The sequence below is a fragment of the Scatophagus argus genome, chromosome 13 (genome assembly GCF_020382885.2).
Source record: "Scatophagus argus isolate fScaArg1 chromosome 13, fScaArg1.pri, whole genome shotgun sequence".
Taxonomy (NCBI): Eukaryota; Metazoa; Chordata; class Actinopteri; family Scatophagidae; genus Scatophagus; species Scatophagus argus.
In genome coordinates, this window is record NC_058505.1 from 37093 (window position 1) to 60659 (window position 23567).

The window sequence follows — 23567 nt, forward strand, 5'->3', positions numbered from 1 at the left end:
GGTGTCTGCCTGCCTCAATGATCAGTGGTCAGTGATCTTGATCTATCAAAGATGTAAGTTACTTTGAAAGAGAGTTCATTCCTGAGGCTCAGTCACAAAGACTCAGCTGTTTTCAACTGGTTTCAGTAGGAACAGTGACTGAAGAGACATCAGCAAAGAGGGACAGAAATTATTGATGACTGGAACTTGATACCTTTTCATTGTTGTGATTTTCAGGAAAAACAGAAGAGCTACTCAGGAACAGTCTGTCAACCGCTAGACAGAGTGGATGTAGTCAAAGCAGGGATCGACACAACCAACTATACTCCAACCAAGTTCTGTTCTTTGGGCAAACGGCTCATTGTCTTTGCCAGACAACTTCTCTGGGTAGTAGGGCTTGTGGACAATTGTAGCCCATGAGCAGGCCAGCATAACATTCAGTCAAAGGCGCTATCTCCTCTGCAAGGTGCTCTAGGTGAGGCCATGCTCTCGCAGTCTTGAGTGTAGGAATATGACTTGGATTAGCAGGAATCAACTTTCTGGAATAACTTTCTGGAAGAGAAGACAGTTACAGTGGATGTTAAAGTGGGATTTCTGTGCGCGAAGCATTCCGATATGAATACAAAACTTTATTGTCCACTCATGGGCATTTGGTTTCACCATACAATATGTCTTAAAAACAGACAAACATAAGACACAATATACAAAATAAACATTTAATGGTATGTGCCCATGTAATGTGCATCAGAGAGGAAATGTAAAACACAAGAACTGAAAAAATATAGAAATACAAACTGAACTGTTGCGAATGCTCACTGGACACTTCAGCAGCCACTGGTCTCCAGAGATTTAAGTTACTTTGTTAATCCCAAGCTGGGGAATTACTTCTCTGCATTTCACCCATCACTGATTGAAACACACACACGCAACATGCCGTGAAACACACAGGAGCAGTGGGCTGCATCAAGCGCTCGGGGAGCATATTGGGGGTAAAGTGCCTTGCTCAAGGGCACATCAGTAGGGACATTATCACTCCACCACACTCAAATTTTTCCTGCCCATCCAGTGGGGGAATCAAACCAGCGACCTTCCAATCACAAGCCGCTTCTCCAACCTCTAGGCCACGGCTGCCCCAAAGAAAGGTGCAACATGATGTTAATTTCTCCACAAGAGTGCAAAGACTTCTGAAGCTGTTCTGACTACACTGTTGCTTATTTCTTAAATTTTCATACATTTCCAAATATTAAATACATTTTGGTAAATGTAAATTTTAATTTTAAAAGCCTGTTTTTTAAAACACAGACCCAAAGGGTCAATAGCAACATTAATAAATCTGATATTTCATATAGCCCCTCCCCTGTTGGAGGAGGAGCCCCCTCCCATCCCCACCACCACCACCACAGTGTCTGAATGTGTTCTTTATAAGAGGCTGACGAGCGGCAGCAGGATACTAACAGAGAGAGAGTCAACCTTCCTTCTACCAACAGTCAGGAAGCTGCAAATCAAACAGACCAACAGCTGGACGGTGAGACTGTTTTTCAACCTAAACTTAAAATCCTGAACCAAACTTCACTAAAAAATTCACTGATTTTGACTGTCCGAGCAGAGGGACTATGCAGAAGCAGATTGTGAGGAAACAAACGGCTTGTGTTTTTCTCTTCATTTTAACAGCGTCAACAGCATCATTTATCATCAGATTAATGTGATACAAAATTAAACAACTCTTACACTGTGTGACTTGACGTAGAAGGATTACACTCATCTTAATGTAATTATTTCATTTATTTATTTCATATTATGTGTATTGCATGTTGTAGTTGGTGGAAAGTCAGTGTGCGTTACAACTCATTCATCTGCTGCCTGTTAGCTCGGCTGATCGAACATATGATTTTCATTTCTTTGTAATGTTTTTTCTGCCTTGTTTGATTCATTCAGTGCATAAAGATGAAGCAGAAACGATGAAGATGAAACCTGAAGCTGATAATCACAGATCTTAACAATCAAACTTTATTTTAAGTGTTTTTGTCACAGTGAAGAATAAACCTGAGATGGAGCTTAGCCTGACAGACTAAATTCTGGGCCAAACTTCTTGTCGCCTTGTTGGACAGTTTGGACATATCCCTGTTGGTGTTTGTCTCCTCAGACATGAATGTTCTCTGGTTTCTGAGCATGCTCAGTACATTCACCCTGTGGAAGGAGCAAGGCTGTGCAGCAATGACCCTGAACTCCATCCTTATTGGTCAAGTGTCAGGACGAGGAGCAGGTGGAAGTGTTGACTCCCAGCAGAGGAGCAGGAGGAGCTGGGTGTGGAACCAGTTCTTTGTCCTGGAAGAGTACACAGGAGACGAGCCGCTGTACGTCGGGAAGGTAGAGATACGTTCAACGTCATTATCTGATTCATAGTGATTAAAATGAGAGATTAATCAATCATCAGTAACAATAACAATCAGCACTGACAGTCAGTGACTTCAGATTTTGAGTTTTCATATTTGCAATGTTCACATGATGTTAAATGCAAATACAAAGTTCTCTTCACTTGTTTACACTCTTATCACCGACCTGCATGTTCTTCATCTGAATCCACTTACCTGCTTGTGTTCTTTTGACCTCTTCAGGCCTCAGGTCTGATCTGGTCTCTGACTGGACCACACAGCTGTAGACAGAGCTGTATGAACACACACAGAGCACCCCAAGGCATTCTGGGAGATGACTAAGACACTTTCTTTCTGGATGACAGTTATACAAATTTAAAGTGACAGATCAGTGTGTGCGTGTGTGTGTGTAGTTCCTGTAGCTGTGGGACAAAAATCTGTTCACACACTTACATTGTGAGTACCCGCTGTACTTATGGGGACAAAATGCCCGCACAACGTAAATCATTAAATATTTGGGTGAAGAGTTATTTTAAGGTTAGGCTGAGGTTAGGATTAGCTTAATAATGTTTATTGTTATGGTCAGGTGGTGGTTAAGCATCAAGGAAATGAATGGAAGTCTGTGTAATGTCCCCAAAAGTGATGGAAACACGACAGTGTGTGTGTGTGTGTGTGTGTGTGTGTGTGTGTGAGTGAATGAGTATATGTGAAAGGGAAATATTTTAAATTCTGTTTCAACACCTGCGAAAAAGCAACATACACCATGAACAATTTCAGAGAGTTCCGACAGGTTCCAGTCTCGTTCCTCTGCTGTTCTTCTGTATGTTCTGTCTTTAGGTGGTAACACCAGGAAATATGGTGTTAACTGTTTGTGATAGAGAAGCAGACCTGCAGAAGGTTTTACCACATAAAAGCAATGAACAACACACGCTTGTGAATCAGACGGACTTGAAGTTGTTGGAACATGGATTCTTGTCTTTATCTCAGTCTCCATCCTGGACACACAGAAATGATCTGTGTGAAACTCAGACTGTCAAAAAACAACACTGTATCTAAATATTGTACTGTTCCTTAAACTGTTCTGTTCTGCAATTTCCCAGCCTGGGATCAATAAAGTATATCTGTCTATCTATCTAAACTAACCTGGTTTGTTCTGGTCCATGCAGCTCCACTCCGACATGGATAAAGGTGATGGTCAGGTAAGGTATGTTCTGACTGGTGAAGGAGCAATGTCCATTTTCACCATCGATGAGAATACAGGAGATATTCATGCCACCAAGAGGCTGAACCGGGAAGAACAGGCATACTACACCCTTAGAGCTCAGGCTCGTGACAGAAAGACCAACTTTCTGGTTGAACCCGAGTCCCAGTTCATCATCAAAGTCCAGGACATCAATGACAATGAGCCCAAATTCCTGGAGGGGCCGTACATTGCCCGGGTGGCTGAGAGGTCTCCTGTAGGTGAGTCTGAGGGGCAAAGTTTACCCACCATTATTAATCAGCTTTTCATTTTTTTTATTTCAAACAAAGATGAAAAGAAAATATGGGGACAGAAAAAAAGAGTTAATAATAATAATAATAATTCATAAAACTACAAATACTGAAAAATGAAATGAAATATTGAGAAATGAAAGAATACGAAAATAAAAAGATCAAATTAAAAGGTTTAGATAAAATGTGTTGTTTGTTGAATGAATTTGATGGAGATAGACAGCTAAATAAATAAACTAAAATAAAACTGATACATATAAAAAATAAATATATAAAATATATAAATCTAAATTCAGTGTGATCTTTTCAGTTTGTTGAATAAAATTACATTTTGAATCATTTATGTACAGGTACGTCAGTGGTGACGGTGGTGGCGACAGACGCTGATGATCCAACCTATGGAAACTCTGCCAGACTCATTTACAGTCTCCTGCAGGGTCAGCCGTACTTCTCTGTAGAGCCAAAGACAGGTGAGAACACACCTAAATGAACCCACACACAACATCTGTGAAACCAGGGAGTATATGGACCCAAATGCAACACACAGGACTAGGTTGGTAAGGAACAAAAAAAACCTTTATTAGATAATTCAGGCGATTTAGCTGAGGCAGAAATGTCCACCAGGGAGCGGGGCTGGTAATGGAGTCCACTGAAAGGTTAAAAACAAAAAAAACCGTTTCAGCAAAACTTAACCACAACAAAAAATATCCTTTTCTTCAAAAACTCTTAACAAACAGTCCAAGAACAAAAACCTCTTCAGCAAAAAACAAAGTCACAACAAAAAACACCTTCTTAAAAAACGAAGGGAAAAAACTCAGAGTACTTTACCAAACCACTGGGCAGGAGGCAAAAACGGAAGCGGACAGGGTTACAACGGACAAGGCAAGCTGGCATACAGAGCTGGAGTGTCGTTCAGAGCTGAGGGACAATCTGGCAATGAGGGAAGGACAGGGGTTGCCTTTATAACCTGTGAGGAGAACAGGTGAAAGCAGTGAGGCTGATTGAGGTGAAAATGGATGAAGCATTCAGGGGAAAACAGAAAAACCAGCGACTGATAGACAGCAGATCATGACAGAACCCTCCCCTCAAGGGACGGCTCCCGACGTCCCAAAACAGACAAGGGAGGAGGCAGGCAAGGGGCTAATATTCAGGTGAAGCAGATCCCTCCATGTCACGGGCGAAGGGAGGAAAGCTATCCGAGGAATCCCGAGCATCAGGCCAATCAAAACTGTCCTGAATCTCTTGACGCTCCTGAGGTCCCGCATCAACCAGATCTGAAGGAAGGGGGTGCGGCTGCAGGACAGGAGGGGCTGCAGAGGAAGAGAGACTGGGCTGGTCAGGGTTATCATGATGAAAATCAGCAATAAGGTGCGGGTCAACAATAAAACTGGCAGGAACCCAAGACCTTTCCTCAGGGCCATAGCCTTCCCAGTCAACCAAATATTGCATGCCCCGCCCTCGGCGGCGAGAACGAAGCAGACGGCTGACCGCATAAACAGGGCCACCATCAACCATGCGGGGAGCGGGAGGTGGGGGGGTCTCGGGTACCAAGGGACTCTCAGGAGCCGGTTTGATTCTGGAGACATGGAATGTGGGATGAATGCGCATGGACTGAGGGAGCTTGAGTCTCACTGCGACAGGATTGATAATCCTCACAATGGGAAACGGACCTATGAACCTGGGCGCCAACTTGTTAGACTCCACACGGAGAGGCAGATCCTTCGTGGACAGCCAAACCTTCTGTCCCACCTGGTACTCAGGGGATTTAGAGCGATGCTGGTTGGCAGACTTGGCATAACGCTCGGTGGAGTGTTGGAGGGAGTTGCGGGCCTGTGCCCAGGTGCGTTGGCATTGCTGAAGGAGGGCTTGCACAGAGGGGCAGGAAACCTCCTTCTCGAGGGCAGGGAACAGAGGGGGCTGGTATCCGTAGGCGCATTGGAAGGGGGAGAGACCTGTGGCCGAACTGACAAGGGTGTTATGGGCATATTCTACCCAAAGTAGTTGCTGGGACCAGGCTGAGGGGTTGGACGACACAAGGCAGCGCAGGCTGACTTCCATTTCCTGATTCTTCCTCTCGCTCTGGCCATTGGACTGGGGGTGAAAACCGGAGGACAGGCTAGCAGAGGCCCCCATCAATCTGCAGAACTCCCGCCAGAATATAGAGGTGAACTGGGGGCCACGATCTGACACAAAATCTACAGGGATACCATGAAGACGGACAACATGCAAAAGAATAAGTTCAGCTGTTTCCTTAGCGGATGGGAGTTTCCGTAGTGGAATAAAATGTGCCATCTTGCTAAACCTGTCCACTATGGTGAGGATGGTAGTATTCCCTGCCGAGGGAGGAAGGCCAGTGACAAAATCTAAAGAGATGTGAGACCATGGACGGTTGGGTATGGGAAGTGGATGAAGGTGCCCAGCAGGAGCAACATGTGAAGGTTTGTGTTGGTTGCAGGTGGGGCAGGCCTTAACAAAGTCACGTACATCCACGTCCATGTTGGGCCACCAAAACCGTCGCTGCAAAAACTCCTTGGTTCGGAGTACACCAGGATGACAGGTGAGTTTGGAAGAGTGTGACCACTGTAGAACTTCCGACCTTAGCACATCAGGTACAAACAATCGATCAGGTGGGCATGTACTAGGTCCTGGCCGATCCACAGAGGCAGCTTTCACCCTCTCCTCAATGTCCCAGATGAGAGGGGCGACCAGACAGGAAGGAGGCAAAAGAGGCGCGGACTCCACAGGGGAACTGTCCTTAACAAACTGGCGCGAAAGAGCATCAGGCTTAACATTTCGGGAGCCAGGGCGGTGGGAAAGGGAAAAGTTAAACCTTGTAAAAAAAAGGGACCAACGAGCTTGCCGTGAGTTCAAACGCTTTGCAGTGCGAATGTACTCTAAGTTCTTGTGGTCTGTCCAAACAAGGAATGGAACCTTAGTGCCCTCAAGCCAGTGCCGCCATTCCTCCAAGGCAAGTTTGACTGCCAGCAATTCTCGGTTTCCAATGTCATAATTCTGTTCGGGGGGAGTCAGACGACGAGAGAAGAATGCACAAGGGTGGAGCTTTAGGTCAGATGCAGAACGTTGAGACAAAACGGCTCCCACGCCTATGTCAGAGGCATCCACTTCCACTACAAACTGTCGTTCAGGATCGGGCAACTGGAGAATAGGGGCAGTGGTGAAACGGGTCTTGAGGGTTTCAAAAGCCTGACTGGCAGGAGGAGTCCAGGAGAATGCGACCTTGGGGGAAGTGAGGGCCGTGAGGGGAGCTGCAAGGGTACTATAGCCCCGAATGAACCTCCGATAAAAATTGGCAAATCCCAGAAAGCGTTGCAGCTGTTTCCTGTTCTCGGGGACGGGCCAAGCAGAAACGGCTGACACCTTGGCAGGATCCATCTGAAGGTTCCCCTGAGCAACAATGTAGCCCAGGAATGACACTGAGGGTTGATGGAACTCACATTTCTCTGCCTTAACAAAAAGAGAGTTCTCCAGGAGTCGCTGCAAGACTGCTTTGACATGGCAAACGTGTTCCTTCATAGTCTTGGAGAAGATCAGAATATCATCCAGGTAAACGAAAACAGAATGGTTTAACATGTTACGAAGAACGTCGTTTACCAAGGACTGGAAAACAGCTGGGGCATTGGTTAAACCAAATGGCATAACTAAGTACTCATAATGGCCTGTGGGGGTATTGAATGCTGTTTTCCACTCATCCCCCTCTCTGATGCGGACCAGATGATAGGCATTACGTAGGTCCAGTTTGGTGAAGACACTGGCCCCCTGGAGCAGTTCAAAGGCAGTTGTCATAAGGGGCAATGGATAACGGTTCTTAATGGTTATTTCATTAAGGCCTCTGTAGTCAATGCAAGGTCTGAGGGTTTTGTCCTTCTTCTCAACAAAAAAAAACCCAGCACCAGCGGGGGATGAAGATGGTCGTATGATTCCTGCTGCCAAGGAATCATTAATATAAGTTTCCATGGCCTCCCTCTCAGGGCCAGAGAGTGAATAGAGTCGCCCCTTGGGAGGAGAGGTGCCTGGAAGAAGGTCAATGGCACAGTCATAGGGCCGATGGGGAGGAAGAGATGTGGCCTTAGACTTGCTAAAAACGTCGCCGAGATCATGATATTCTGGGGGAACTTTAGAGAGATCAGGCTGATCATGGGACGGCAGAGAGTGAGATGGAGCAGCTCCCTGTGAGAGGCAGACTTGATGACAGAAAGAACTCCAACCTCGGATTACCCCTGCTGACCAGTCTATATGTGGGTTGTGGCGGCGAAGCCATGGGAAGCCAAGAATCAGAGGAATGCGAGGTGAAGGCAGGACATGGAACTGAATGGTCTCATGATGGTTTCCTGACATCAGCAAATTGATTGGTTCAGTCTGGTGAGTGACCGTTCCTAACAGATGACCGTCAAGAGCTCTGGCGGGCACAGGTTCAGACAGGGGTAACAGCTCAATACCCAACTGGTAGGTTAGCTCCTCATCAATAATGTTAGCATCGGCACCAGAATCAATTAATGAGGACAAGGCTTGAGTGATTTCAGGCAGAAGGAGCTTAACTAGGAAAAGAGGACGATCAAAAACTGAGGAGGCTTTGAAAGAGGATGGACTCACCAGTATCTCCTCTCTTACTGATGAGCCCTCCCTTTTACTGGGCACTGGGAGATGAAGTGGCCTGGCCGACCACAATATAAACAGAGATTGGCCCTGCGACGCCGCTCCCGTTCCTCGGGCGTCAGACTGGTGCGGCCAACCTGCATGGGCTCCGAATTGCTGGACGAGGACTCAGTACAGGGCATGGTTTGGGGCAAATCTAAAGCAGATCCTCGTGGTAAGGGGGCAGGTAACCGGGTAGAAGACCCTTGCCGTCTCTCTCTCCTGCGAGTCTGGATGCGAAGGTCAATGTTGGTCGCTAGGGCAATGACATCGTCGAGGGAGGATGGAAGGGCATGAGACACCAGTTCATCCTTGATGTAATCCGCCAGCCCATGGAGAAAGGCATCAGGAAGGGCTCCCTCGTTCCATCCACTTAGACGGGCCTTAGTACGGAAATCAATGGAGAAGTCAAAAACAGAGTTATTGCCCTGGCGTAAACTTAAAAGGCCACTAGCAACAGTAGAATGCGCCCCATGCCCAAAGACCTTGCGCAGCTCTGCAGAAAAAGCTTCAAATGAAGCACAGGCTGGTGTTCTTCTATCCCATTCAGCTGTTCCCCACAGTCTTGCTCTTCCAGTTAGCTGATTAATGGTAAAGGCTACCTTAGCTTCCTCAGAAGCAAAAGTGAGGGGTTGCAAAGCAAAAAAAATTGAACAGTTGGTCAAAAATGGGTTACAACCCTCAGGCTCGCCAGCATAACGTTCAGGGGCTCCAATGCGTGGCTCAGAAACTGAGCTCGGGGAAGGGAAGGAGCTCGTAGGTGGAACAGGTTCAGGAGCTGGGGAAACAGGAGCTAATTGGGCCACAGTGGCAGATAATTGCTGCACCTGGCTAACTAAAGTGGAGAGAGTCTGTTCTTGAGTGGCAGCTGCCCGTTTAGCCTCAGCTGCGACAGATGCCATTAATGACTCATGATGCTGAAGGGCTCTTTCAATGCACTCAAAGCGATTCTGGGGACTAGTGCGTGCTGGGTCCATGTCTTGGCCAGATTGTACTGAAACCAGGGAGTATATGGACCCAAATGCAACACACAGGACTAGGTTGGTAAGGAACAAAAAAAACCTTTATTAGATAATTCAGGCGATTTAGCTGAGGCAGAAATGTCCACCAGGGAGCGGGGCTGGTAATGGAGTCCACTGAAAGGTTAAAAACAAAAAAACCGTTTCAGCAAAACTTAACCACAACAAAAAATATCCTTTTCTTCAAAAACTCTTAACAAACAGTCCAAGAACAAAAACCTCTTCAGCAAAAAACAAAGTCACAACAAAAAACACCTTCTTAAAAAACGAAGGGAAAAAACTCAGAGTACTTTACCAAACCACTGGGCAGGAGGCAAAAACGGAAGCGGACAGGGTTACAACGGACAAGGCAAGCTGGCATACAGAGCTGGAGTGTCGTTCAGAGCTGAGGGACAATCTGGCAATGAGGGAAGGACAGGGGTTGCCTTTATAACCTGTGAGGAGAACAGGTGAAAGCAGTGAGGCTGATTGAGGTGAAAATGGATGAAGCATTCAGGGGAAAACAGAAAAACCAGCGACTGATAGACAGCAGATCATGACAATCTGAATATACCTGAACAAATGGACCCAAATGCAACACACAGGACTAGGTTGGTAAGGAACAAAAAAAACCTTTATTAGATAATTCAGGCGATTTAGCTGAGGCAGAAATGTCCACCAGGGAGCGGGGCTGGTAATGGAGTCCACTGAAAGGTTAAAAACAAAAAAAACCGTTTCAGCAAAACTTAACCACAACAAAAAATATCCTTTTCTTCAAAAACTCTTAACAAACAGTCCAAGAACAAAAACCTCTTCAGCAAAAAACAAAGTCACAACAAAAAACACCTTCTTAAAAAACGAAGGGAAAAAACTCAGAGTACTTTACCAAACCACTGGGCAGGAGGCAAAAACGGAAGCGGACAGGGTTACAACGGACAAGGCAAGCTGGCATACAGAGCTGGAGTGTCGTTCAGAGCTGAGGGACAATCTGGCAATGAGGGAAGGACAGGGGTTGCCTTTATAACCTGTGAGGAGAACAGGTGAAAGCAGTGAGGCTGATTGAGGTGAAAATGGATGAAGCATTCAGGGGAAAACAGAAAAACCAGCGACTGATAGACAGCAGATCATGACAGAACCCTCCCCTCAAGGGACGGCTCCCGACGTCCCAAAACAGACAAGGGAGGAGGCAGGCAAGGGGCTAATATTCAGGAAGCAGATCCCTCCATGTCACGGGCGAAGGGAGGAAAGCTATCCGAGGAATCCCGAGCATCAGGCCAATCAAAACTGTCCTGAATCTCTTGACGCTCCTGAGGTCCCGCATCAACAGATCTGAAGGAAGGGGGTGCGGCTGCAGGACAGGAGGGGCTGCAGAGGAAGAGAGACTGGGCTGGTCAGGGTTATCATGATGAAAATCAGCAATAAGGTGCGGGTCAACAATAAAACTGGCAGGAACCCAAGACCTTTCCTCAGGGCCATAGCCTTCCCAGTCAACCAAATATTGCATGCCCCGCCCTCGGCGGCGAGAACGAAGCAGACGGCTGACCGCATAAACGGGCCACCATCAACCATGCGGGGAGCGGGGTGGGGGGGTCTCGGGTACCAAGGGACTCTCAGGAGCCGGTTTGATTCTGGAGACATGGAATGTGGGATGAATGCGCATGGACTGAGGGAGCTTGAGTCTCACTGCGACAGGATTGATAATCCTCACAATGGGAAACGGACCTATGAACCTGGGCGCCAACTTGTTAGACTCCACACGGAGAGGCAGATCCTTCGTGGACAGCCAAACCTTCTGTCCCACCTGGTACTCAGGGGATTTAGAGCGATGCTGGTTGGCAGACTTGGCATAACGCTCGGTGGAGTGTTGGAGGGAGTTGCGGGCCTGTGCCCAGGTGCGTTGGCATTGCTGAAGGAGGGCTTGCACAGAGGGGCAGGAAACCTCCTTCTCGAGGGCAGGGAACAGAGGGGGCTGGTATCCGTAGGCGCATTGGAAGGGGGAGAGACCTGTGGCCGAACTGACAAGGGTGTTATGGGCATATTCTACCCAAAGTAGTTGCTGGGACCAGGCTGAGGGGTTGGACGACACAAGGCAGCGCAGGCTGACTTCCATTTCCTGATTCTTCCTCTCGCTCTGGCCATTGGACTGGGGGTGAAAACCGGAGGACAGGCTAGCAGAGGCCCCCATCAATCTGCAGAACTCCCGCCAGAATATAGAGGTGAACTGGGGGCCACGATCTGACACAAAATCTACAGGGATACCATGAAGACGGACAACATGCAAAAGAATAAGTTCAGCTGTTTCCTTAGCGGATGGGAGTTTCCGTAGTGGAATAAAATGTGCCATCTTGCTAAACCTGTCCACTATGGTGAGGATGGTAGTATTCCCTGCCGAGGGAGGAAGGCCAGTGACAAAATCTAAAGAGATGTGAGACCATGGACGGTTGGGTATGGGAAGTGGATGAAGGTGCCCAGCAGGAGCAACATGTGAAGGTTTGTGTTGGTTGCAGGTGGGGCAGGCCTTAACAAAGTCACGTACATCCACGTCCATGTTGGGCCACCAAAACCGTCGCTGCAAAAACTCCTTGGTTCGGAGTACACCAGGATGACAGGTGAGTTTGGAAGAGTGTGACCACTGTAGAACTTCCGACCTTAGCACATCAGGTACAAACAATCGATCAGGTGGGCATGTACTAGGTCCTGGCCGATCCACAGAGGCAGCTTTCACCCTCTCCTCAATGTCCCAGATGAGAGGGGCGACCAGACAGGAAGGAGGCAAAAGAGGCGCGGACTCCACAGGGGAACTGTCCTTAACAAACTGGCGCGAAAGAGCATCAGGCTTAACATTTCGGGAGCCAGGGCGGTAGGAAAGGGAAAAGTTAAACCTTGTAAAAAAAAGGGACCAACGAGCTTGCCGTGAGTTCAAACGCTTTGCAGTGCGAATGTACTCTAAGTTCTTGTGGTCTGTCCAAACAAGGAATGGAACCTTAGTGCCCTCAAGCCAGTGCCGCCATTCCTCCAAGGCAAGTTTGACTGCCAGCAATTCTCGGTTTCCAATGTCATAATTCTGTTCGGGGGGAGTCAGACGACGAGAGAAGAATGCACAAGGGTGGAGCTTTAGGTCAGATGCAGAACGTTGAGACAAAACGGCTCCCACGCCTATGTCAGAGGCATCCACTTCCACTACAAACTGTCGTTCAGGATCGGGCAACTGGAGAATAGGGGCAGTGGTGAAACGGGTCTTGAGGGTTTCAAAAGCCTGACTGGCAGGAGGAGTCCAGGAGAATGCGACCTTGGGGGAAGTGAGGGCCGTGAGGGGAGCTGCAAGGGTACTATAGCCCCGAATGAACCTCCGATAAAAATTGGCAAATCCCAGAAAGCGTTGCAGCTGTTTCCTGTTCTCGGGGACGGGCCAAGCAGAAACGGCTGACACCTTGGCAGGATCCATCTGAAGGTTCCCCTGAGCAACAATGTAGCCCAGGAATGACACTGAGGGTTGATGGAACTCACATTTCTCTGCCTTAACAAAAAGAGAGTTCTCCAGGAGTCGCTGCAAGACTGCTTTGACATGGCAAACGTGTTCCTTCATAGTCTTGGAGAAGATCAGAATATCATCCAGGTAAACGAAAACAGAATGGTTTAACATGTTACGAAGAACGTCGTTTACCAAGGACTGGAAAACAGCTGGGGCATTGGTTAAACCAAATGGCATAACTAAGTACTCATAATGGCCTGTGGGGGTATTGAATGCTGTTTTCCACTCATCCCCCTCTCTGATGCGGACCAGATGATAGGCATTACGTAGGTCCAGTTTGGTGAAGACACTGGCCCCCTGGAGCAGTTCAAAGGCAGTTGTCATAAGGGGCAATGGATAACGGTTCTTAATGGTTATTTCATTAAGGCCTCTGTAGTCAATGCAAGGTCTGAGGGTTTTGTCCTTCTTCTCAACAAAAAAAAACCCAGCACCAGCGGGGGATGAAGATGGTCGTATGATTCCTGCTGCCAAGGAATCATTAATATAAGTTTCCATGGCCTCCCTCTCAGGGCCAGAGAGTGAATAGAGTCGCCCCTTGGGAGGAGAGGTGCCTGGAAGAAGGTCAATGGCACAGTCATAGGGCCGATGGGGAGGAAGAGATGTGGCCTTAGACTTGCTAAAAACGTCGCCGAGATCATGATATTCTGGGGGAACTTTAGAGAGATCAGGCTGATCATGGGACGGCAGAGAGTGAGATGGAGCAGCTCCCTGTGAGAGGCAGACTTGATGACAGAAAGAACTCCAACCTCGGATTACCCCTGCTGACCAGTCTATATGTGGGTTGTGGCGGCGAAGCCATGGGAAGCCAAGAATCAGAGGAATGCGAGGTGAAGGCAGGACATGGAACTGAATGGTCTCATGATGGTTTCCTGACATCAGCAAATTGATTGGTTCAGTCTGGTGAGTGACCGTTCCTAACAGATGACCGTCAAGAGCTCTGGCGGGCACAGGTTCAGACAGGGGTAACAGCTCAATACCCAACTGGTAGGTTAGCTCCTCATCAATAATGTTAGCATCGGCACCAGAATCAATTAATGAGGACAAGGCTTGAGTGATTTCAGGCAGAAGGAGCTTAACTAGGAAAAGAGGACGATCAAAAACTGAGGAGGCTTTGAAAGAGGATGGACTCACCAGTATCTCCTCTCTTACTGATGAGCCCTCCCTTTTACTGGGCACTGGGAGATGAAGTGGCCTGGCCGACCACAATATAAACAGAGATTGGCCCTGCGACGCCGCTCCCGTTCCTCGGGCGTCAGACTGGTGCGGCCAACCTGCATGGGCTCCGAATTGCTGGACGAGGACTCAGTACCGGGCATGGTTTGGGTCAAATCTAAAGCAGATCCTCGTGGTAAGGGGGCAGGTAACCGGGTAGAAGACCCTTGCCGTCTCTCTCTCCTGCGAGTCTGGATGCGAAGGTCAATGTTGGTCGCTAGGGCAATGACATCGTCGAGGGAGGATGGAAGGGCATGAGACACCAGTTCATCCTTGATGTAATCCGCCAGCCCATGGAGAAAGGCATCAGGAAGGGCTCCCTCGTTCCATCCACTTAGACGGGCCTTAGTACGGAAATCAATGGAGAAGTCAAAAACAGAGTTATTGCCCAGGCGTAAACTTAAAAGGCCACTAGCAACAGTAGAATGCGCCCCATGCCCAAAGACCTTGCGCAGCTCTGCAGAAAAAGCTTCAAATGAAGCACAGGCTGGTGTTCTTCTATCCCATTCAGCTGTTCCCCACAGTCTTGCTCTTCCAGTTAGCTGATTAATGGTAAAGGCTACCTTAGCTTCCTCAGAAGCAAAAGTGAGGGGTTGCAAAGCAAAAAAAATTGAACAGTTGGTCAAAAATGGGTTACAACCCTCAGGCTCGCCAGCATAACGTTCAGGGGCTCCAATGCGTGGCTCAGAAACTGAGCTCGAGGAAGGGAAGGAGCTCGTAGGTGGAACAGGTTCAGGAGCTGGGGAAACAGGAGCTAATTGGGCCACAGTGGCAGATAATTGCTGCACCTGGCTAACTAAAGTGGAGAGAGTCTGTTCTTGAGTGGCAGCTGCCCGTTTAGCCTCAGCTGCGACAGATGCCATTAATGACTCATGATGCTGAAGGGCTCTTTCAATGCACTCAAAGCGATTCTGGGGACTAGTGCGTGCTGGGTCCATGTCTTGGCCAGATTGTACTGAAACCAGGGAGTATATGGACCCAAATGCAACACACAGGACTAGGTTGGTAAGGAACAAAAAAAACCTTTATTAGATAATTCAGGCGATTTAGCTGAGGCAGAAATGTCCACCAGGGAGCGGGGCTGGTAATGGAGTCCACTGAAAGGTTAAAAACAAAAAAAAACCGTTTCAGCAAAACTTAACCACAACAAAAAATATCCTTTTCTTCAAAAACTCTTAACAAACAGTCCAAGAACAAAAACCTCTTCAGCAAAAAACAAAGTCACAACAAAAAACACCTTCTTAAAAAACGAAGGGAAAAAACTCAGAGTACTTTACCAAACCACTGGGCAGGAGGCAAAAACGGAAGCGGACAGGGTTACAACGGACAAGGCAAGCTGGCATACAGAGCTGGAGTGTCGTTCAGAGCTGAGGGACAATCTGGCAATGAGGGAAGGACAGGGGTTGCCTTTATAACCTGTGAGGAGAACAGGTGAAAGCAGTGAGGCTGATTGAGGTGAAAATGGATGAAGCATTCAGGGGAAAACAGAAAAACCAGCGACTGATAGACAGCAGATCATGACAATCTGAATATACCTGAACAAAACACCTGACAAACAACCAAACCTGAATGCACCTGAACACACTCAAACATAATTGAACGCACCTAAACACACCAGAACGTACCAGAACACACTTGAATACACCTGAGAACACCTTTTCAGTAGCTCTTCAACCTGAAGCAAATCTGAATGTTTGTTGTTGTCCACAGTTTCACTGAGTTGCTTTGCTTTCTGGATCTTAACGCAAACAATTAATCAAGATAATTAATTGCAGATTAACAGATGATAATCAAAGTAACTGTTAGCTGCAGCTAAATGTGCAGCTGCTGCTGTTAGCTGCTGCTAAAATGTGACATACACCTAAAGACATCATGACATTTTAAGTTTCTTTCTTTCTTTGTACAAAGTCAAGTTTGTCTTGGACATAAAGGTTGCCACATAAATGCAAACATATCATAAACAACAGACAGACGAGTGAAAATTCCTCATTTCACATCACCTTTATGTCCTGAGTGTAGGAAATTTTAACTTCCCATTCATCTGTAGACCTGCATTTATAGGGCCCTGTAGCATCTACCTGATGGGGCAGTTTGTGTTCTGACTGCAGGGCGTGGGAGGGGTCAGCAATAATCTTCCTCACCTGTTTAATTTAAGTCTTCTTAAAGAGCTTTTGTGGGGAGGGATGGCCCATCAATCGCTTTCATTGCTGTGTTGACCAGCCATAATCAGTCATATACTTTCTATGACAGCATGATAAAACACCATAATGACCCCTTGTCCAACCCCAAGCACCCTGCACAGGAGGTCAATTTTATGTCGGATTGTAGTATTTATGAAAATCGTTTCTTCTGTTTCAGTTAGGGGGGTGCGAACAAATGTTTTGAGACTGATCTGAAATGTTTGATGTTTGTGATATTTCTGTCTTTTGTAAGAAAGAAGTAAAGGTTGGAAGGTCAAAATAATACACAAGGGCTGTATTCTTGATGAAACAAAATTATATGTGTTAATTGTGTTTTCAGTCTATAACTTCACAAACATTTTGTTAATGCCTCCCTCTTACATGAACCAGATTACCCCATCCGTCTCCATCAGCCTCCCTATCTGTGGTGGACATTAACCTGTAAATGATTTTGAATTCATCGTTTGCAGAGATGAGCTGAATTAACTTGTCTTTCTTTGCAGAGCAACAGATTAAAAGAGATTGTGCGTGTGTGTGTGTGTGAGAGAGAGAGAGAGAGAGAGTGAGAGGATTATTTGATTTTAAACAGCTTCAGCCTCCCCTGCTCTAAATCTTTCATGTATTTAACCTTAGGAACATCAATTCTACTTTAGCTCTGTGTAAGTCTGTTGCTAGGAAACATCTGTAGCTCTGTCCAATCAAGAGCAGTCATCTATAAACACAAGATGTGACTGCAGCATCACAAGCTAGCGTATGTTAAACCTTTAAACTTAACTCATTGAGACAGATGCCCGGTTCTGCTCAAAGGTTCTGTCTTTTGAAAGGCAGTTTTTTCTCCCCAGTATTTGCTTTGATTTGTGTCTGCAAACATCAAGAAATATGTGTGTTTCAGTTAGTCATATTCATACACTTTAAAATGAGAGGGAAATATTTGATTATGCTAAACTAACTGATGTCATTTATTCATTTATATCAGCACAACACAACATAATTTATCAAGTTTGTTGCTGGTGTGGTGTTGCTGTGTTTACCTGAGTCTGAACCTGAGTCTCATCTGTCCTGCAGGTGTGGTTCGGACGGCTCTGCCTGACATGGACCGGGAGTTGCGGGACCATTACCTGCTGGTCGTACAGGCCAAAGACATGATTGGTCAGATGGGGGGTCTGTCAGGAACCACGTCTGTCACAGTGATGCTGACTGACGTCAATGACAACCCGCCTCGCTTCCCCTACAGTGAGTCTGACCTCCGACCTTGGGATCTGGTATCACCGGATTAGTGAAAGATGACTGATTAGACCTGCAGTCCAACAGTCTGAGCGAAGAGAACATAGCTGTTTACATGTACCTGTGTGTACCTGTGTGAACCCTTGTGAACCTGTGTGCACCTGTGTCCCCACAGAGAGCTACCAGTTCAGTGTTCCAGAGTCTGTACTGGTTTCAGCTGTGGTGGCCAAGATCAAAGCTCTGGATGTGGATGTTGGTCCAAACGCTGAGATGGATTACAGGATTCTTGATGGAGACGCGTTGGGGACTTTCAGCATTCTCACGGATCCAAACACGCAGGAAGGACTGATCACACTACACAAGGTACTGATTTCTTTGTGCAGAGAGTAATGGTTTTGTCATATAAAGTACTGGTTTTATTGTGCTACACACTGGACACAGTTTTTTTACAGCAGATTACAGAAATGTTCAGCTCTTTGCAGAGGTCAATATTCTTGTTTTTGGGTCCTTCTGATTGTTTTTCATTCCTTCATCCAGAAATTAAAAGCATTCAGAGCATTTCAAGTGGCTGAACATGTGCAGCTCTGAACTCTCTGGCTGTCTGATCATTGCATTAGTCTGGACTGTGCTCTGTCACTCCTCTGGATTAGATCTGTGTTTCCTGTGACAGTCCCAGAGGAGAGTCCTCTGCTGCTGAACAGCTGCTGACAACCAAATTTAGACTTGTGTCAGTGATGCACGCACACCAAATGATCTCTTATTCCCAATCTGCAAACTCCTAGTGCTCTGTTTTATGTTGAATCTTGAAAACATACTTTTAGTATTGTACATTATGTCTTTTTACATCAGTCTTCAGGAACTCAGTATGAGAAAGTTCTATCTCCCTATGATGACTAAGAAGTCATGTCAAGATAATGAGGCTTAAAACAGAAAACAGTAAAGTTTAATTTATTGAGAAGAATCAGAGCAGTTGTCACATCAGCCCCCACCTCCCTCCAGACTCTGGACTTTGAGACAAAGTCGAGCTACATGTTGCGCGTTGAGGCCTCCAATCGTTATGTGGATGCTCGTTTCCTGTCAACGAGTCCATTCAGTGATATGGCAACAGTTTGTCTTCTGGTGGAGGATGTGGACGAGCCACCAGTTTTCTCTTCCTCCATCAGTCGCATGATGATCTCTGAGGCAGCTGCAGTGGGAACTGATGTGGGATCAGTTTTAGCTCATGATCCTGATGCCACCAACAGTCCCGTCAGGTACGAAAATCAGCACTTTTAACTAGTTCCACAGTGAACAGCTGTGTGATTTAACAGTGCTTGATCTGTGTACAGGTACTCTATAGACAGGAAGTCTGACATGGAGCGTTACTTTAACATTGACAGCAGTTCAGGTGTGATCACAACCATCAGACCCCTGGACAGGGAGAACATCGCTCTGCACAACATCACTGTCCTCGCCACAGAGAGCGGTAAGCCAAAACTTCACCCTGCTTTGACTTCATACTAAAACCAATTATTTGAGTCCATAAAAAGTTATTTGCTTCAGGTTAGTTACGAAAACAGGGTTCTGATGGGAGGGAGGCAGTCTAAGGTAACAGTCAGACTTCTTCATAAGACCAGTTTAATCATAATGAATGCTGGATGGCCAGAGATGTGTTGAGAGTGTTGAAAGAAACAGTTTCACTTTCAGTTTAACTTTTGGTGACTTCCTCTGTGGTTCTGGTGCAGACAGGTGAACTAACACACCTGACAGGTGTGTCTCTGTGTGTGTCAGGGGATCAGTCTCAGGTGGGGAAAGCTGTGGTTCTGATCTCTGTGAGAGACATTAACGATAACGCTCCAAGCTTCGCCATCGAGTATGAAACGTTTGTCTGTGAGAACTCAAAACCTGGACAGGTAAGCATCATGAAAAGTAACCTAAACTTTTTTACACGGAAACTTTCACCTTCTCTAAACACAAAATAATTCACATAAAATCCTGAATAAACCTAAACACTTCTTGTGCAAACCAGACAACTGAATGAGCTCATGTTTTGTTTGCTCTGTCAGATCTGTTGGCCCTCAGTTGGCTATCCTGTTCTGACAGACCAATCACAACCATTTAATTAATAAGGTGCAGGTTTAATACATCACCTGTATTTACAGTCTCTGGTTTGGTACAATGTTCTTTGAGCTGCTGGAATCTGAGCCTGAGTTGCAGTTTCTGTTTTGTGCAAACAGAAACTGCGACTCAATATCAACATTAAGGACATCAACATTAACACACCATAGCCACAACGTAACCACATTTATCACACACAAATACATTTCAAAAACATGGAATGTTTATTAACGCAACAAAAATTCAGTCACCCTTCAGAATGGTGATTCTTCAAACCAGTGAAATAAAATCATACCCAGGGCTTTATAAAACTCAGTTATGGCACCATGTCAGTGGCACGCATGTTGGAGCTCATCTGAATCCTCATAAAAAGTATTTCTTTCAGTACTCACTGATCCTTGTAAATTCAGAAACGGTTAGCAGCAGAGTTTCCTCAAACCCTATGTTCAGTGGAGATAGGTGAGATGAGATGGAGAAACCAGTCCTGAAAATAGGTTCAGGTGCAGCAGCAGCAGCTTTCCTGACAACAGCGTGAACTCCCGAGCGCCCTCTACAGGAGCAGCAGCAGCATGCGGGCGGCTAACACAGATAAAACCCCCAGGTTTAGTTTCGGTAACAACAGTAACTTTTAACAGTTTCAAAATGTCTTACTACCAGCTCTATACGTTGTGTGGTTATTCTCTTTCCCCGTTAATCACCTGAGCCCCGTCTCAGAATCCGGTAGGTAGCTGCCCCTCATCTCTTACGGACACTAATTGGCTAATAAAAGATTGACACCTTGTTACCCAAATAAACACAGGAGCGACATGAGACATTTCAGTACCTTCCCAAATAAAATAGCAAAATATAATTGTATATATAATGTCATATATATATATATATATTTAATATATATAATATTAATAGTTACATATTAATGCAACTGATGTCACAACAGCAGTAACTTAACAGAGAGACATTTTTTCCCAAAAATGTACTGCCTGCTTTTAACTAAACACCTGTTTAAACAAACAAAATATGAAAACAAAATACCTCGAGCAAGGCACTACAATTACATAAAAGTCATGACAGTATTTCAACTGTGGTTACTATATTTATGATTATTACTCTGTATAATGTTGATCATTTTCAATGAAACACTCACAGTCATCAATGCAATTATTAATTTACTGTTTACTTCGATTTATTAAATCAAAGTACAGTAAATGTTGTTCACATAAAACAGCTGGTAGTTTAACATTCAGAGAGTTAGATCATTTATGAAATCTGCTGTAATCTGTTGCTGATCTGCAACCAAAGTTCCATCACTGCTCGGCTAATCTGATCACAGTCTGATGTCACGTTACCAGGATCAGTCTGACATCACATGATGTCACATGACCAGGATCAGTCCTTCATACCACATTATGACAAAACAAAGTCCTGCTGGGGTGGTTGGTCAGATCTCTGCAGTAGATTACATGGTTTAAAACTGTAATTCAGATAAAACAAACAGAAATAATTTTCTCTCTTTGTTTCATTAAACATCAGCTGAGTTTCTCTCTCGTGTTTGACCTCTCAGATCATTCAGACTGTGAGTGCTGTGGATCGCGATGAACCAGAGAATGGACATCATTTCCTGTTCTCTCTGACCACTGAAGCAGCTGGGAACGTCAGCTTCACCCTGAGAGATAATAAAGGTAACAAAAACAGAACTTATCATCAAGGTCGACCATAAAAACTTTTCATTTCCCCTTAAAATATCTATATGAAGCATAGTATGATTTTTCAAATTGGACTCATATGTTATTTTCCTCATCAAACCTGTGAAAACATCCTCTCAGGTCAGAGTTGATTGTGGAGTCATGTATATTCGTCTAAAGCCACACATCACTCAGATGCTTTGTCCTGTCCATCTGTCTGTCCTCAGACAACACAGCATCCATCTTGACTCGGCGTGGTGGTTTCCTGCAACAAGTTCAGCTGGTTCACTTCCTGCCGGTGGTGATTTCAGATGGCAGCAGCCCATCTCTCAGCAGTACAAACACACTGTCCATCATCGTCTGCACCTGCGATGATGCCGGAAACCAGAGCTCCTGCAGTAAGGGAGCGTTGCCACTCCTAGTGGTCAGCCTCAGTACTGCTGCCACTGCTGTGGCCCTCACCTGTGTCCTAAGTCTGCTGGGTAAGACCTGAGGCATGATCATCAGCTCAGAGACCACACCCCTTAATCTGAATTTAAACTCTGGAAATACCTGTAGATACACAGCAGACACAACCCACTATCATGATAACAGCCAGAATGTAATTAACCTTCATAGCACCGAGTGAGTCCATCCCTTCCTGTATCCTCAGGTGTCGTCATGGTAACAGCTGCTGTCAGGCATAGAAGGAGGGAGCCTCTGATGATAGATGATGAGCGAGATATTCGTGAAAACATTGTTCGTTATGATGATGAAGGTGGAGGTGAGGAGGACACGGAGGCCTTTGATATGCTCACGTTGAGGCATCTGAACAAAACAACCCACGCTGGCCGAGACAAGAACCCGCCAGGATTCCTTAGCAAAACTCGAGAGTCCAGGACAAATAAGAACAGGCTATTCCAGGAGTTCATCGGGGACAGACTGCAGGAGGCAGACCTGGACCTGACGGCACCGCCCTATGACTCTCTGCAAACCTACGCCTTCGAAGGCAGTGGGTCACCAGCCGAGTCACTCAGCTCGTTAAACTCGCTGGACTCATTGAACTCATTAGAGTCTGAGCAGAACTACGACTTCCTGATGGAATGGGGGCCAAGGTTCAGGAAGCTCGCAGACCTCTATGGACACCATGAGGGAGGGGGAATTGCCTTGTAGCCTTCAGATCACAACCAACACAAGGGTTTCACAAGGACGAGTGCATCGATTCAGCTTTGTTAAAGTAGCAACTTCCTGTTTTAATTTTTAATCTCTGGGTAATCACATGTTGCGCAGGACGGAGGACTTTCTGATACCCACGAGAATGATTTGCAGCAGAGTTCAGCAGTTCTTATGCGTTTTTAGAACTGGGTGAGTTCACATCACATCATCAAGTACCAACAGCTGAGGTTCCATTTTGCGGGTAATAATCGTACTTTCAGTACTTTACTTACTTTCAGATAACAGGAGACACCACAGTGACAGAGAACTTGTCTTTTCTTTGGGAAAATTGTACATTTTCAATAATAATATGTGAAAATATGAATGAACTATCATCAAAATTCATGTTTCCATCCAACTACTTTTATGAAAATTGAAAAATATTGCATAGTTCAAAGGAGGAATAGGAAAACCAATAATTTCTGTTCTTTTATGTTAAATAAGAAACTAGACAGAATCATATTTATAACCAAAGGTTTCATGCTGAGATTTGTGGATCAGAAGGTACATGAATATTCACTGGCAGTAAATAACTAAATGACGCTGGTGGCAGAGCTTTAGTTGGGGCAACTGGACTTCAGTTTAAAGTGAGGACGTTCTCATCCAAAAGGATTCTGATTAACTGGTCAGGAGTCCCAGGTATTAAACCCACATAGTGGACCCGCCCAGCCAACATGTGGCTGCAAGGGGGTTGAATAGGTCATTGTTGCACAGAGCCATCATGTGACTCGTGAGAGTCTCATGTGTCCAAATCAACTGATATTAAAAGAAGTGAAATAAAGATCCAGATTTCCGTTTTTGGTTTTTTTATATTATATATTATAAATCATATGATAGTATTATTAAATAATAATAATGTTTCAACTGGGAAGCATACTCATGTGAAACACTGGTTGAGTTATAAGAAAAAAACAAGAGAAATAAAAACTTTTCCAAGGTGTTTGCAGGTAAGT

At 45.6% G+C, this 23567-nt stretch overlaps 1 protein-coding gene across 1 annotated transcript; it reads left to right on the forward strand.

The window, feature by feature from the left end:
- Window positions 1-1345: 1345 nt before the first annotated feature.
- Window positions 1346-22735, forward strand: LOC124069261 (cadherin-7-like). The gene is made up of 12 exons (XM_046408241.1): window positions 1346-1504; window positions 2123-2346; window positions 3518-3812; window positions 4193-4312; window positions 17483-17650; window positions 17817-18004; window positions 18641-18894; window positions 18970-19106; window positions 19412-19533; window positions 21300-21417; window positions 21648-21902; window positions 22073-22735. Exons 2-12 carry the CDS (start codon window positions 2125-2127, stop codon window positions 22570-22572), a joined length of 2379 nt encoding a protein of 792 aa, XP_046264197.1. The 5' UTR covers window positions 1346-1504; window positions 2123-2124; the 3' UTR covers window positions 22573-22735.
- The last annotated feature ends 832 nt before the right edge of the window (window positions 22736-23567 follow it).